Source organism: Phragmites australis, chromosome 24 (genome assembly GCF_958298935.1).
Source record: "Phragmites australis chromosome 24, lpPhrAust1.1, whole genome shotgun sequence".
Taxonomy (NCBI): domain Eukaryota; kingdom Viridiplantae; phylum Streptophyta; class Magnoliopsida; order Poales; family Poaceae; genus Phragmites; species Phragmites australis.
Window position 1 is genome coordinate 20,026,566 of NC_084944.1, and position 15,952 is coordinate 20,042,517.

Here is a 15,952-nt window from a genome sequence, read left to right on the forward strand (position 1 = left end):
ATGCACACATCTGCCGACGCGCCGATCCGCGGACTACGCACGTGCTCTGTGCTACACTTCAGTTGATCGACTCTACGCCATGCAACCACACGCTAACTATCCTGGACACGACAAACATGATAGACAAAAAACATAAAACAACAAGATTAACTCTAACAAGATAGATGACGAAACAGTGATTTGAGGTGCCAGTTTATTCTGGAACGTAGTGATTAATTGTTGGAGACTGCAGTTTCAGTTTTGCACAATCCGTGGTTAGCCCCGAATTGCATCTACAAAACAACATGGGAAAGCAAGAAATCTTGATGGTCCCGCGTGCTTAGTTGAATATAATAATACTGAATTGAACTGCCTGCCCTGGCCGAGTCCGTCTCGGTGTCAGGAAGTCGAGTCCGAAGCGCATCACGATCGATCACGTACGTGCGCGCTAGCTCCCAATAAATCTAATCTAACCGAGGGCGGTCGATCACCGGCCGGTTGTTGCAGTCGATCAGTAGTACGTAGGTGATATATAGACGAGAGGATAGATATCCATGGCCGCTAAACCTAAACGTAGCAAGATGGCGGCAGCAACGGGCGCCCCTCGCTTCCTGCCGGACGAGCTCGTCGCCGAGGTCCTGCTGCGCCTGCCGTCCAAGTCCCTCGCGCGATTCCGCTGCGTCTGCCGGTCCTGGAACAACCTCGTCTCCTCGGACGCCTTCCAGCGGCTCTACTACCAGTACCAGCAGCAAGCGGTGGTAGGCTCCAACGGCAGGCAGCTGCAACTGAAGTTTGCTGCTGCCCGGCTAGCACCGCCACATCGCTGGGAGTTCGACGGCTTCAGCGTCGTGCCCTGCGAAGACTGCCCCAGGTTCATCGGCGCCAAGCCATGCCACCGCGGTGTCGCCCTCCTCGGCCGGCAGTGCGTGGGCGTGTTCACCGTGTGCAACCTGTCCACGGGAGGCTTCCTTCACCTCCCACCGTGCCGCACGAGTGGGTTCCCGTACGTCACCGGGATCGGGTACCATTCTGCCGCACACGAATACAAGGTAGTGCAGCTCGCTTCGATGACCAACAGGCCGATATGGGAGAGCTTGGACTGCCAGGTGCTCACGGTGGGTGACTCCCGTGGCTGGAGGCCTCCTTCGGGCCAACTCGACTCGGCCCTCCCCAACATCCTTATAGAAAACATGATGGACCCGGTTTTCGCCAATGGTTGCCTTCACTGGACGCTCGTGACGGTCCTACTGCTTCGAGACAAGCCGGAAGGCATCCTGTCCTTCTCCCTCGCCGATGAGTCGTTTGCAACTGTGCCCTTGCCACCTTTTGTCACAGACGACCTCGTTCCCTACGACACCAATCACCCATATATAGATTCTGTCCGGTCAGACGCCTGTACACCAGACTACCGCTTGGTCAGTCAACCGATCGGCACAGCTCTCGCGGAGCTTGATGGGTGCCTGTGCATGATTCGGGACCTCCGGTGTCGCCACAACGCGGCGAGCATGTTTGAGGTTTGGAAGCTCAAGGACTACGAATCTGGTGTGTGGTCGTTGGATTATCGCATCAACCTCGCTGGAAGCATGGCAAACAAACTGATGCGAACATGGCTCGTCCTTCCAATTTGCTATCTACCTCTGCACAGCGATTCCTCCCAAGAGAATAGAAAAATTGTACTTGCAACCACGGCACATGACGTGCACATCTACGACCCACAAACCTGCACACTTGAGACGATTGCATCTGTGGTACATGATGGTAACTACTCGCGCAGCCAGGATAACCCACTCTACCTGCTTTGGTACCAAGAAAGCCTGGTTCACATGGCCGGCATGGAATATATATCAAGCCATGTTTATGCATGTATGTTGTGTTGATGTAATCCTGTATTTCCTGTCACGTTTGTTTGCCTTTAGATGCTTAGTCTGTTAGCGTAGAATCGCGGGTGGTAGTGATGTGCCTAGTCCACGCCGTGACCGCATCCATCGCATAGTCTCGCCACGACGCGCTCGCCGGGCATATCGCACGGGTGACCGAGTAAAATGGCACTCCGTGCAGCTTGTGCGGCGTGGCGGGAATGTCGGGCTTCAAGCTCATGTATGCATGTTTCCTTTTCGTATAAAAAAAACAGAAAACAAGAAAAAGAGCTGCGGTTATTGGCAGCAAGAAAAACACTTTCCACTTCGCGTGTGTGTGTGTTCATTGCACTCCTGAGTTCGCCGGAAACGATACAGAGCTCGGTGGTCACCGCCGGTTCCAACAACTGGTATCAGAGCCGGCCGCTGGCGTCCAGGCGTGTAGGAGCACCGGCGTGAGGGGCTCTCGGTGTTGAATGCAAGATATTCCATTCGAGAGGCCGCCCTCACCCAAAAGACCGCGCATTGAAGAGGACAAGGAGATGGCTGGCGATGATGATACGTCGGGATCAGGAGGATCAGGCGGTCACCGCGTCGTCAAGGAGAGCACGTTGATGTGGCCGATGCTTTCCCGCACGAATTATGCAGATTGGGCGATGATGATGAAGATCAACTATGAAGCCCTGGAGGTGTGGGATGCAATCGAGCCCGGAAAGGACGTGCCACGACCGATAGACCGGCAGGCAATGGGCGCTCTGATGTGTTCTGTGCCCAGTGACATGTGGGCGGTGCTGGGTGCGAAAGCGAACGTCAAGGAGGCGTGGGATCTGCTCAAGACCATGAGGCAAGGTACTGATCGTGTCAAGGCGGTCAATGCACAGAAGCTCCTCAAGGAGTTCGAGAACATCGCGTTCAAGGAGGGTGAGAGCGTGGAAGATTTCGGCATGCGGATCACAAATCTCGTCGCTAATCTGAAAGCCCTCAGAGAGACGATCGAAGACATTCATGTCGTCAAGAAATTCCTCCGCGTCGTGCCGGCTCGATTCAATCAAGTCGCTGTTTCGATTGAGATGTTCTGTGATATGGACGGACTCACAATCGAGGAGCTGGTGGGCAGACTTCGCGCGGCAGAAGATCGCTTTGAGGACAAGGTGGAGCAGATCGTGGACAAGGCCGGCAGGTTGATGCTCGCAGAGGATGATTGGCTTGAAAAGAACAAACATCGCTTCACCTCCAATTCTGCCAGGGAGGGGAGCGGTGGGAGTGGCGGCCAAGGAAGAGGGAAGGCGCCGCATCGTTCTGATGGCAGCAGCTCCAGGAGCACCGGCAATGTAAAACTCACGTCGGAGGGCACACCCCGCTGGAAAGGTCGGTGCCACAACTGCGGCATCTACGGGCATTGGGCCGAGGATTGCAAGCGTCCGAAGAAGAAGAAGAAGGAGCCGAAACACGAAGAGGTGAACGTCGCCGTCACAGGTGCTGATCAGCCGGCGCTGCTATTGGCATCCACAAAGATCGTTCATCTGACGGAGAACGATGTTGTCCCGTTGGAGTGCGAGGACAACATCTGGGTTCTGGACACTGGTGCAAGTAATCACATGACAGGCACTATATCGGCTATGACACACCTAGACAAGTCAGTGGGGGGCACTGTTCGTTTTGGGGATGGGTCATGAGTGGAGATCCATGGACTTGGCTCAGTCGTCATGAATGGTTGACACAATGAACACAAGGTACTATCTGATGTCTATTACATTCCAAAGCTTCAGAGCAACATTATTAGCCTTGGGCAGCTCGAGGAAGGGGGTGTAAGGTGGTGTTGGAAAATGGTCGTCTGAAGGTGTTTGATCAGGAACACACACTGATAATCAGTGCGCCACGCACTGGGAACCGGTTGTACACAATCAAGCTTGGTGTGGTGCCACCTGTATGTTTACTGACAAAACTGAATGATGAAGCTTGGAAGTGGCATGCAAGGTATGGGCACCTGAACTTCAGAGCTCTTCGTGATCTAGGCAGAAAGCATATGGTAGAAGGAATGCCAATTGTGGACAGGGTAGAACAAGTCTGTGATGGTTGTGTTTTGGGTAAACAGCACAGAACTCATTTTCCACAAGCGTCCACGTACAGAGCTGAAAAAGGCTTAGAGTTGGTCCATGCAGACCTGTGTGGTCAGATCAGACCACCAACTCCAGGAGGCAAGTCATATTTTTTGTTGGTTGTTGATGACTTCAGGAGATACATGTGGGTCGAGATGCTGAAAACAAAAGATGAAGCTTTAGCTTATCTGAAGAAAATCAAGACCAGAGCAGAAATTGAGCAAGGCAGCAAAGTCAAAGCACTGAGAACAGATAGAGGGGGGGAATTCAATTCCAATCTGTTCACAGTGTTCTGCAATGAGGCAGGAATCAAGCACTATACAACTACCCCATATTCACCTCAGCAGAATGGAGTAGTTGAGCGTCGAAATCAGACAGTGGTGGAGATGGCAAGGTGCATGTTAAAGAGTAAGTCAGTACCTGCCCGATTTTGGGGAGAAGCAGTAGCAACTGCAGTATATGTGTTGAATAGAGCACCAACCAAAAGCTTGCAGGATAAGACCCCATTTGAAGCCTGGCACGGCAGAAAACCTCAAGTTACTCATTTGAGAACCTTTGGTTGCATTGCTCATGTAAAGGACTTAGGCCCTGGAGTGACAAAATTATCTGACAGGTCAAGGAAAATGTACCTGTTGGGATATGAAGCTGGAACAAAGGGATATCGGTTACTGGACCCTCTGACAGGTCGTCTACATGTTAGTAGGGATGTGATTTTTGAGGAAGATCAGGTGTGGGACTGGAATAGCTCAAGCAGAGAGAATGGAGACACTGAAACTTTCACTGTCGAGTTTCAGAGCACTGTACACAATCCTGCAACAGGCAATTCTGAAGCAAATGCGGAGACAGGTTTTCAGCCACAAACTGATCAAAATGAAAATTGGTCTCCACCACATAGCCCTCAGATTCCTACAGGACATGGATCACCTATGACGCCACCACCACCACAACAACCTGAGATTCAGTGGGCCACTCCACCCTCAAATACAGAAGCAGATTCTGAAGGTATTGGTCTCAGGTTCAGAACACTGTCAGACTTGTTTGATAGCACAGATGAGGTCCAGAATTTTGAATACAGTGGTCTGTGTTTGTTAGCAGCAGATGAGCCATTTAGTGTTGAAAATGCTCTAGAAGTTAAGTGCTGGAGGGATGCAATGCAAGATGAACTCCAGTCCATTCATGAGAACAAAACATGGACTGTGTCTGATCTGCCAAAAGGACAAAAGACTATTGGATTGAAATGGATTTTCAAAGTGAAAAGAGATCCATCTGGGAATATAATCAAACACAAAGCCAGATTGGTGGCAAAAGGATATGCTCAAACACAGGGGGTGAATTTTGATGAAGTCTTCGCACCTGTAGCAAGGTTGGAGTCTGTCAGGCTGCTTCTTGCTCTTGCTGCACATGGAAATTGGGAGGTACACCATATGGATGTCAAATCGGCATTTTTGAATGGAGATCTTCTTGAAGAGGTGTATGTTCATCAGCCACCTGGCTTCTGTGATCCCAAATTGGAAGGCAAAGTGCTGAAACTTCAGAAAGCACTATATGGCCTGAAACAGGCACCAAGAGCCTGGAATGCAAAATTGGATCAAGAACTGAGAAGTCTAGGGTTCAGAAGGAGCAATGTTGAGCATGCAGTTTACAGAAGAAGTGAGGGTGACTCATTCTTGTTAATTGGAGTATATGTTGATGATCTCATTATTTGTGGACCTGACAGCAGCAGAATTGGAAAATTCAAGCATCAAATGAAAAGGCTATTCGGTATGAGTGATCTAGGGCTGTTGAGCTACTATTTGGGCATGGAGGTGAAACAGAAAACTGGAGAATTCACACTCTGTCAGAGAGCCTATGCTGCCAAAATAGTTGAGATCAGTGGCATGAAAGGGTGTAACCCAGTAGACACTCCAATGGAACAGCATGTGAAAGTATTGGCTGGAAATGTAGGCAGTGAAGAGGATGCTACCAGGTACAGAAGCATCATTGGGAGCTTAAGGTACTTGGTTAACACTAGACCTGATCTGGCTTATTCAGTGGGAGTTGCAAGTCGATTTATGCAAACACCAACGAAAGAACATTGGGCACTGGTCAAAAGAATTGTCAGATACATATCTGGGACAATCAACTATGGCTGCAGATTTGTGAAGGGAAGAAATTCAGAGCTGAAGTTACTGGGATATTCAGATAGTGATTTAGCTGCAGATCTTGTTCATCGCAAAAGCACCACATGGGTTGTTTATTTCCTTGGACCAAATCTGGTGACTTGGACCTCACAGAAGCAGAAAGTTGTAGCATTGTCCTCATGTGAAGCTGAATACATTGCTGCAGCAGCTGGTGCTTGTCAGGGTGTGTGGTTGAGCAGGTTGGTGGCTGAACTGACAGGAGGAAAGACTGAAAAGTTCAGACTACTGATTGACAACAAGTCTGCAATTGAACTCAGCAAGAATCCTGTGTACCATGAGAGAAGCAAACATATAGATACACGGCTCCATTACATTCGTGAGTGTATCAGTGAAGGAATGATTGAAGTCGATCACGTTGGCACAGACGGACAACTGGCTGATATACTGACCAAGCCTCTCGGTAGAGTCAAGTTCGTCGAGATGAGACAGAAGCTGGGCGTCATCGATGTTCAACAGGATTAAGGGGGTGATTTGTTGATGTAATCCTGTATTTCCTGTCACGTTTGTTTGCCTTTAGATGCTTAGTCTGTTAGCGTAGAATCGCGGGTGGTAGTGATGTGCCTAGTCCACGCCGTGACCGCATCCATCGCATAGTCTCGCCACGACACGCTCGCCGGGCATATCGCACGGGTGACCGAGTAAAATGGCACTCCGTGCAGCTTGTGCGGCGTGGCGGGAATGTCGGGCTTCAAGCTCATGTATGCATGTTTCCTTTTCGTATAAAAAAAACAGAAAACAAGAAAAAGAGATGCAGTTATTGGCAGCAAGAAAAACACTTTCCACTTCGCGCGTGTGTGTGTTCATTGCACTCCTGAGTTCGCCGGAAACGATCCAGAGCTCGGTGGTCACCGCCGGTTCCAACATGTTGTAGTTTTTGTCATGAATGTCTAAACTAGCTTCAATTAAATTTTGTCATGGTTGAAATTTCTTGACTACTTGATCCTATCCAACAAGTGCCAAATTAATGTGAAAATTATCAAATTTTTGTGCTAAATGCTCAAAGTGATAGTTAATAGGTGCAAGATCAAGGAAGTATGCATTGTTGCACCTCTTCTTTCGATACCATTTTTCATTGCACTTTGATATAAACTTGGAAGAGCTTGTGTATGACTGTGACCTTGTCCTCAAGTTTCTGATTGTCTAAATGCTGACATAGGCCTATCTCAGATAGTGAGAAGCCGATGCTATGACAACAATGGCGCAACGGAGGCGCTAGATCAGACTGTGTGGTGGCAGGAAGGCAGTTGTGGCCTAAGCTCTACCAATTACGAGATAGGTAGCTCAAATCCATTTCTTCCAAGTGCAGCTCCACCAAACAAGTGCGGAGTGCCCCTCCGCTTGCTCACCACATAAACTTGGAAGAGGTTGTGTATGACTTTGACCTTGTCCTCAAGTTTCTGATTGTCTAAATATATGCTAACATAGGCCTATCTTGGTTAAGTAGAATAAGGCTGATGGTCCATATGATTCCTTGCAATTTTTATTCTACTATAATCAATCAAAACAATCAGTTTTTCTAAGCACCATAGTAGTGCAAAAATTTAATGTTCTCAGGTTTTGAGGTAGTTAAGAAAGGTTTCGTGCCATGCAAATAAATTCTTAAGAATACTTGATTTGATATTGATACAATACACTCATGCGAGTGATGTTATGTGCACTAGTTGGGAGAACTTGTTCTTGTACATGGTTTCGTTTTTGTTCATGTGCAGGTATGGCTTGAGAGCGAACGTGGTCGACGATGGGATCGAACTAGGTTCAGAGAGGAACCCCTATTGCTCATACGTACATGTTGATGCGATCAGATGCAGATGGCCATGCGCAGCGTCACCAAAGCTCTTCTTGGCAACGGATAGTGAGAAGCCGATGTTGTGACAACAATGGCACAACAGAGGCGCTAGATCAGACTGTGTTGTGGCAGGAAGGCAGCTGTGGCCTAAGCTCTACCAATTACGAGATAGGTAGCTCCAATCCGTTTCTTCCAAGCGCAGCTCCACCAAACGAGTGCGGAGTGCCCCTTCGCCTGCTCAGCACATTAACACATGCATCGGCCACCATTATGGTATGCACTTTTAACTTAGACTTATTCTTCTCTTTCTTTGTTCGGTTCATTGTGTCCATGCAAGACCAATGTTAGGGAAATCGCCTCAGCCCTGAGATATGTGAACGGTGCACGGCAACGCCACTCGAGTAGTATAGCTCATGTAAATGGAGCCAAGGGACAAAAATGGCCTGATAGGTACATAATTGTAATAAAATATTAGGGGCGGGAAGGTAATTTTCGCTGCCTCTTCTTTCTATAAAACAAGCCCCCAAGGGGTAATGGTAAGGGGTAGTGGTATGCCTAGGTCACCTGAAAAGCATCAAGCCTAGGTCACCTGGAAGGCATTGCATAGCCTTGGTAGGCAGTGGAGCCTACACACCTACAAGCGCAGCATGTCTAGGTCACCTGGAAGGCATATTATGCCTATGTCACCTGGAAGGCATTGCATAGCCTCGGTAGTGTGGATATCACACACCAGAGGGACATCCTCGGTGGCAGAGATGCGACGCGCCCGAGGGACATCCTCGGTGGCGGACACGCCTACGCACCTGTAGGAATAGCATGCCTAGGTCACATGGAAGGCATCAAGCCTAGGTCACCTGAAAGGCATTGTATAGCCTTGGTAGGCAGTGGAGCATACACACCTGCAGGCGCAACATGCCTAGGTCACCTGGAAAGCATATTATGTCTATGTCAACTGGAAGGCATTGCATAGCCTCGATAGTGTGGAGAGGGACATCCTCGGTAGCCTGGGTCACCTAGAAGGCAACAAGAATTCAGATTTGCTCACACCCAACTCGACAAAACACCACTAGAGAAGGGGCCGCAGGATGCGAAGGGGCTAAGAAAGGCGAGACAACCAAAGCGTTGGTCCGACCAAAAATGTAAGGCAAAAGGTGAAGTCAGTATAGTACAGTTTCATCTATACATATTTATATATCATACATAAAGAACATACCAAATATTAAGTAAAAGTCCACCTGCATGGCATGAGAGACTGCAGATAGATGACAACTATCATTAAATCAGCTACATCCGGGTTATGTTAGTAGGTGACCGTAGAAGGTAGGCTCGTAAAAGTTCGATATCCTTGCCCAAAGTGGACAACTGCTTAACCAAGTTTGTTGGTAGGTATCTAAAGATAGGTGATCATCTCGTGAAGCCCTGGCTAATGGATCCTTCATCTCATACTTCTCTCTTCCAATACATAGCTTGCCCAACCTTTGCGTTTAGATTTCGCATCGGCTAGGTCCATAGAAACACTCCTCGTTCCTCGTGGATTCGATACCTCGGAATACTCTGTGGTGAAAGGCTACAATGGTATCTGTGCACTTGCTGATTTAGTAGGCATAAGGATGCTTTTTGGAGATCCTTACGCCATGCAAATGGATATCTATAAGCGCACAGGTTTCGTCGTAGCATTTCACCTTGGAGTATTCCAGGGTATCGTATTTTCCATAGGGAAGCAAATGAGATAGGAATATCAAATTAACAAGTATATAATTATTACAAGACTTTCCAATGATGGGTTTCGGAGAAAGAATAGTAAGGAGTGGAGTTGTTTGCCACACACGACCAAAGGTGTTGCAGGACACTTGACAAAACCAAGGGTGCATAGGGAGCTTACCGGAGTCTAGTAGCATGTCAGATATATCATATTAATTATCATTGTGGCACCGCTTAATGACCACCTATCGATAGATTATATCCTAATGGCTTTGGTTCGTTAATTCATTGCTTCATCCACCGTTTGGACCTTATGATCTTGCCGCTATCGTTCGCCTACTAAGTAACCCAGACTAGCTGATTTCGCGATAGTTGTCACCTATCTGCAGTCTCCCGTGGGGTTACCCGCATTCCAAGCTAACCTAGACACCATATCTACACATAGAATTAATAGTCTGCTAAATATATGATCTAGCAGAGCAACTAGACTAAGAAATGCAGTCTAACATTGCAAAGCTAGCCGACGAACCCACAAGAATTACAATACCCAAGTTGAGGCGGAATATAAAATAGAAGGGATCAGGTAAAGTGTTACCAGACAAGAAGAAGACCTGACGGCTTTATTGTAGAAAATATCTTCACCGAAGAGGTACAAGATGGTTGGAGAGCTGGCATCCTAACCTCCAAGCTACTACTCTCTTCATCTCTCTCTATTCTCTTCTCCTAGTCTACTACCTAGCTACTACTCTCCCGGGGTCGCCTACACTACATCATGGAGGTGCACAAGAGCCTACATTGCACCTATGGAGTGGTGGAATGGACTTGGATGATCTTGGATGCTATGTGCCAATGGAAATGAGGGGCAGCTTATATAGGGGTGTTGGCCAATCTCCATGTCGGTGCCTCCTAGCGTGAAGCCCTCTAGCTGGGGATGAGTGTCCATCCAACCGGGGGCAAGTGTCCATCCAGCCAGACTATTGATTTAAGTTGGTTTGGCGCGAAGGGGGTCCAGCCAACACACGCCACCTTAATCCGGACGCCTTGGATACCCCCTCCGGGTGGCTGTCAGGTGGGTCCGACCAACATGGATGGGTCCCCGACTGCCATGCACCCTATTGGCCTGCCCTCGGCCCAATGGCCCAAGGGTGACCCGTGGGTGGCCTCAGTCAGCCTATTGGCTTCATGCCGGCCGGCCATCGGGTGGTCGACAGGCCGACAATGGGCCAGAAGACTTCTGAGGTGGCCTGCATCCTTTTAGCCCACTCTCGGTCGATCGGCATGAGGGTGGCCCATGGATGGACACCTTGGCCCATCCATCCATGTGCTGGTTAGCCGTCGGGTGGCCAACGAGCCGGCTGCGGACTGAAGGTTGTTCGGCCACGGGAAGTCCATGCCGAATGGCCAAAACTCATTACCGAAGTCGTCCGTCAACTCGGCCACAAAAAAAACCCGGCCAAATGGCCAAAATTTCCTTGCCAAAGTCGTCAGCTATTCGGCTGTGGATTTCTCCAGTCGAACGGCTGAAATCTGCTGACTTGTTCGGGTGGCTGTTTGGCAGTGGATTTCTCCGGCCAAACAACGACTGAACTTGACAAAGCTTCTCTGGCTGGCGGAACCTTCCCTTAAAGGCCCGTTTTCACCCTTTTCTTCCATTACTCAATTTTTATTCATAATTTTGGCTTTTTCTGCAAAATAGGTTGATGCACCAAAACTAGTGGAAATGTGAGGGTTAGTGATAATAAAATGCATAGAATGAGGTCATTACCCCATTTATTTACCAAAATCCAAGGGTGAATTATGGTGTTTAACATGCGTCAGCTGAAGTCTGGCACAGTCGCCTTGGTCACCTCGGTCATGATGCCACCGTCGCACTTCAGCGCTCATCCTGCATTCCCACACATAATATCAGTCATTACTTATGTCATGCGTGTCAATTCGGCAAACATGTTTTCTTGCTGTTCGCTACCTCCACTTCCATGTCTAGTGTGCCTTTTGCTTTAATACATTGTGATTTATGGACATCTCCAGTTGTGAGGACACCAAGCTTTCAGTATTATTTAGTGATCGTGGATGATTTTTCACATTTTTATTGGTGTTTTCCTCTTCGCACTTAGTCTGGTGCCTTTCCTGCCCCCAAATCATTTTTGCGTACGTCTGAACTCAGTTCGGGGTCCCTGTCCGTTCTATCCAAACTGACAATGACAAATAATTCATTAACAACACGACCACTATATTTTTTTATTGTCATGGTGTTGTTCTCCGCCTTTCCTATCCACAAAATGGCAAGGTTGAGCATGCTATTCGTACTATAAATGACACCATGCGGACGCTACTCATACAAGGACACATGCCTCCTCATTTTTGGGCTGAAGCCCTTGCTGCTACTATGTATCTTCATAATCGTCATCCTTGCACAGCCCTTGCTTCGTCCACTCCTTACTTCAAACTTCACGGTGTCCATCCCTCTTATTCACATCTTCGTGTGTTTGGTTGCCTTTGTTATGTCCACCACTGCCTCCAATAAACTTCAGACTCGCTCTGTTGCATGCATCATTCTTGGCTACCCTTCATCCCACCGAGGATATTGATGCTACGACCCAACCACCTAATGGATCGTAATCTCCCGTCACGTGGTTTTTGATGAGTTTGTTTTTCCCTTTGCCTCGCATACTTCACCACCACCATCTCTGGCACATGCACTTGATTTTTTGCAGGCTCCTATAGTCCCAAACCTCCCAGCATTGCATGTTCATGCCACCTCGGCTTGGCCCACGCGTGTTGACCAGCCTTCCCTGGAGACGAAGTCTACTCCCGATGCATCACTCACACTTCGGGTGCCATCTTCATCGGACACTGGCCTATGCATGCCTTCCACGTCTGGCGTGGTGTCGGGCCCCTCAACGCCACCCGCACCCATGGTGCCCTCGGTTGGCCTAGCCATGCTAACGACTGACACTAGCGTGCCTTCAGCTGGCCCGGACGTGCCCCCGGATGCCAAAGGTGTGCCTTTGACTGGCATGGCCCAGCTCTATTCTCCGCGCACACACCAGGCAGTCGCGCCATTGCGACCGATCGCCCGGCCCGCTCCTGGTCCGCACCCCATGCGGACATGCACCAAGGATGGCATCATCATTCCCATCGATCCCCTCAACCTCTCAATGGTTCACTCCGATGTCTCTGCGGTTCCTAAGATGTACCACCGCCCTTCAGGATCCTCACTGGTGTCAGGCAATGGCAGATGAACACAAAGCATTTATTAACAACAGTACTTGGACACATGTTCCTCATCCATCGGGCGCCAATGCCGTCTCCGGCAAGTGGGTGTTCAAGCACAAAATCCGTTCAGATGGCTCGCTCGCTTGCTACAAAGCATGTTGGGTCATCCATGGCTATTCTCAACAGTCAGGTATTGACTACGATGACACTTTCAGCCTAGTTATGAAGCCGACAACAATACACGTCGACCTCAGCATCGCTGCTTCACGTTCCTGGCCGATCCAACAACTAGACGTTAAGAATGTCTTCCTCCATGGCACCCATGACAAGACCATTTTCTACAAGCAACCTTCCAACTTCGTTGACTCTTCATAGCCTCAGCTCATATGTCGCCTCTTGAAGTCCCCCTACGACCTCAAGCAAGCGCCTCACACTTGGTACCAGCGCTTTGCTTCGCATGTTTGTACCTTGGGCTTTGTGGCTTCGGTCTCCAACACATCACTCTTCGTCCTTTGTGCCGACTCCGATGTCTCCTACCTCCTGTTGTATGTCGATGACATCATCATTACAGCATCCACCACCGAGATCCTCTAGCGCATAACCTGTTGTCTGTACAAAGAGTTCACCATGATGGATCTTGGTGACCATCATTTCTTCCTCGGGATTTCGGTGATGCGTTCCACCTTTGGGTTGTTCCTGTCACAGTATCAGTATGTTGTTGATCTTCTTCAGCGTGCCGACATGTCCGAGTGCTACTCTACTACGACACCAGTGGACACTCATGCTAAATTGTCAGCCACCACTAGGGAGCCCGTCACCGACGCTACTGAGTACAGGAGTTAGGCTGGTTCCCTCTAGTATCTAACTCTTACTCGCCCCGACATCGCCTACGTCATGCAACAGGTTTGCCTTCACATGCATGCCCCTCGTGAACCTCATCTTGCACTGATCAAGTGCATTTTGTGGCACGTTAAGGGAGCGCTCGACTTCGAACAACATCTACATGCTACACCGACCACATCTCTCATTGCCTACTCCGATGCGAATTGGGCCGGCTGTCCTGATTCGTGTTGGTTGATGTCTGTTTTCTACGTCTACCTCGGTGAAAAGCTCGTCTCGTGATCGTCCAAACGAAAAACGACCATCTCCCACTCTAGTGCCGAGGCGGAATACAGGGTGGTGGCACATGCTGTAGTTGAATGCTACTGGATTCACCAGCTACTTCAGGAGCTTCATTTACCTCTTCAGTTTGCCACTATTGTCTACTATGACAATGTGATACATGTTGTCCAACCCCGTTCAACATTGTCAAATCAAGCACATCGAGATCGACATTCACTTTGAGCAGGAAAAGGTTTCTCTTGGCTATGTTTGTGTTCTCCATGTGCCTTCGAGTCTCTAGTTCGCCGACATTATGACAAAGGGGTTACAACTCAGCTCTTCCTTGATTTATGGTCCAGTCTTTGCATCTGGTCTCCTCCCGCTGCGACTACGGGGGGATGTTAGCGTTATGATTTGTTTCTAACCGATGTATATCTCGTATATATCCTAACAACTGTACCAATCCTTGAGATCATTGTAATCCCTTGATTTTCTCTCATGAGCCAATATAAATGGAACCCTCGGCATGCTTGCCGTGTGTGGCTTCCCCCAAACTCTCTCCCATTGCACTTCTTCGGTAATACCAAGAAGAAGAAGATGGTCGTTGACCCTATCATGATTCTGGCACGTGGATTGCAATATATATATATATATATATATATATATATATATATATATATATATATATTCTCAATGTGTTATAGCGTATGTCTCTTAATGAAGTAATATTGTTTCACAACATTTTTTTGCTCCCAGATGCTTGGTTGGAAAACCCAACCTGCGATTTCTGATAAGTCTTTCTGCTTAGAGCAAGAAGCGGAGCTACAATCATGTCCATAATTGTTTAATTATGCTCCACAAATTGTTCAAATCAATTTCTTTCAATTTATTTGATATTTTTCAAAGATTATTTTATTCAACTTTTGGTTCAAATCAATTCCTCTCAAAGAAGATAGATTTAGCTTGCTAATGTTGGTTTTGAACCAACGTACACACTGTTCTCATCCTTTTGGTACTTTAAATTGCTTGTTGTTCAAACCATCGCTACCATCTCCAGGGCATGAACCAGTAGCTGCAGCGAAAGCATATGTCCATGCCATCATATTCAGGAGGAACACACACTAATCATCATCAAGGCTAGACACGAATATGACTCTACATTGGATCTCTAGTGGTGGTTGTAGAATTACATGTGTGTGTCACATGCATAGCTACTTATTATAGAAAATGGGCAAGTGTCTCCAATGCCTCTTTTTCTTCCTTTTGTACCACTCTCCTTTACATCCCCTTCTTCTCCCTCATTGTCCTGCCAATGTAGTCCTGTCCTACCGCACCCATGTTGAATCCACGAATCTTTCTTGCGTCCACCCTTGCAAGCATGATCATTGTGTTAGCTCAGTCATGGCATGCCAAGCACCATGAGTTGAGCAGCACCATCATTGGGTGAGCAACAGTCATCGATCAATGAAGTCTGAGAAAGGCCTTGAGAAAAGCTTTTCAAAATTTCATAAAATGTTAATTTTCGATGTTGAATGTTGAGAGGTTTGATTTTCTATAGTTGGAAGTGTTCAGATCTCCTTAAAAGTTGGGATTCCGTATTGAAAGTTCAAATTTTCCGTTTAAAAGAATTTTAGTTGAGTTGTCAGAATCTTACAGTTTAAAGTTGAGTTTTCATAATTGAAAGCTCGTATTGGAATCTGAAACCTCAAATTCCCAATACGAAAGCCTAATTTTCTGGTTGAAAAACGTTCGATCTATTGAAACCTGATATTTCTTAACTGAACAATGAATTTAGTCAAGGGCTTAAGACTTGCAGTAGCATTGACGGGCCAACACCACACCACCCCCCCCCCCCCGGAGGTGGGTGAGTTAGGCCAATTGTGATGACCCTCCAGTTGGTCACATCTGCAACATTTATGCGCCCCGACAGTTATGGGGGATAGGCGTCCGTTAGAAGCTAAGTAGCTTGCACCCGTGGAATAGGCCCTTGGTTCCCTTACCACTGGTTTTCACATGTTTGCTAGTTGGCGATTC

At 47.9% G+C, this 15,952-nt stretch overlaps 1 protein-coding gene across 1 annotated transcript; it reads left to right on the forward strand.

The window, feature by feature from the left end:
• The first annotated feature begins 560 nt into the window (after positions 1-560).
• On the forward strand, positions 561-1,856 carry LOC133907242 (putative F-box protein At1g32420). Its single transcript, XM_062349248.1, has one exon. The coding sequence runs from the start codon at positions 561-563 to the stop codon at positions 1,854-1,856; it is 1,296 nt and encodes a 431-aa protein (XP_062205232.1).
• The last annotated feature ends 14,096 nt before the right edge of the window (positions 1,857-15,952 follow it).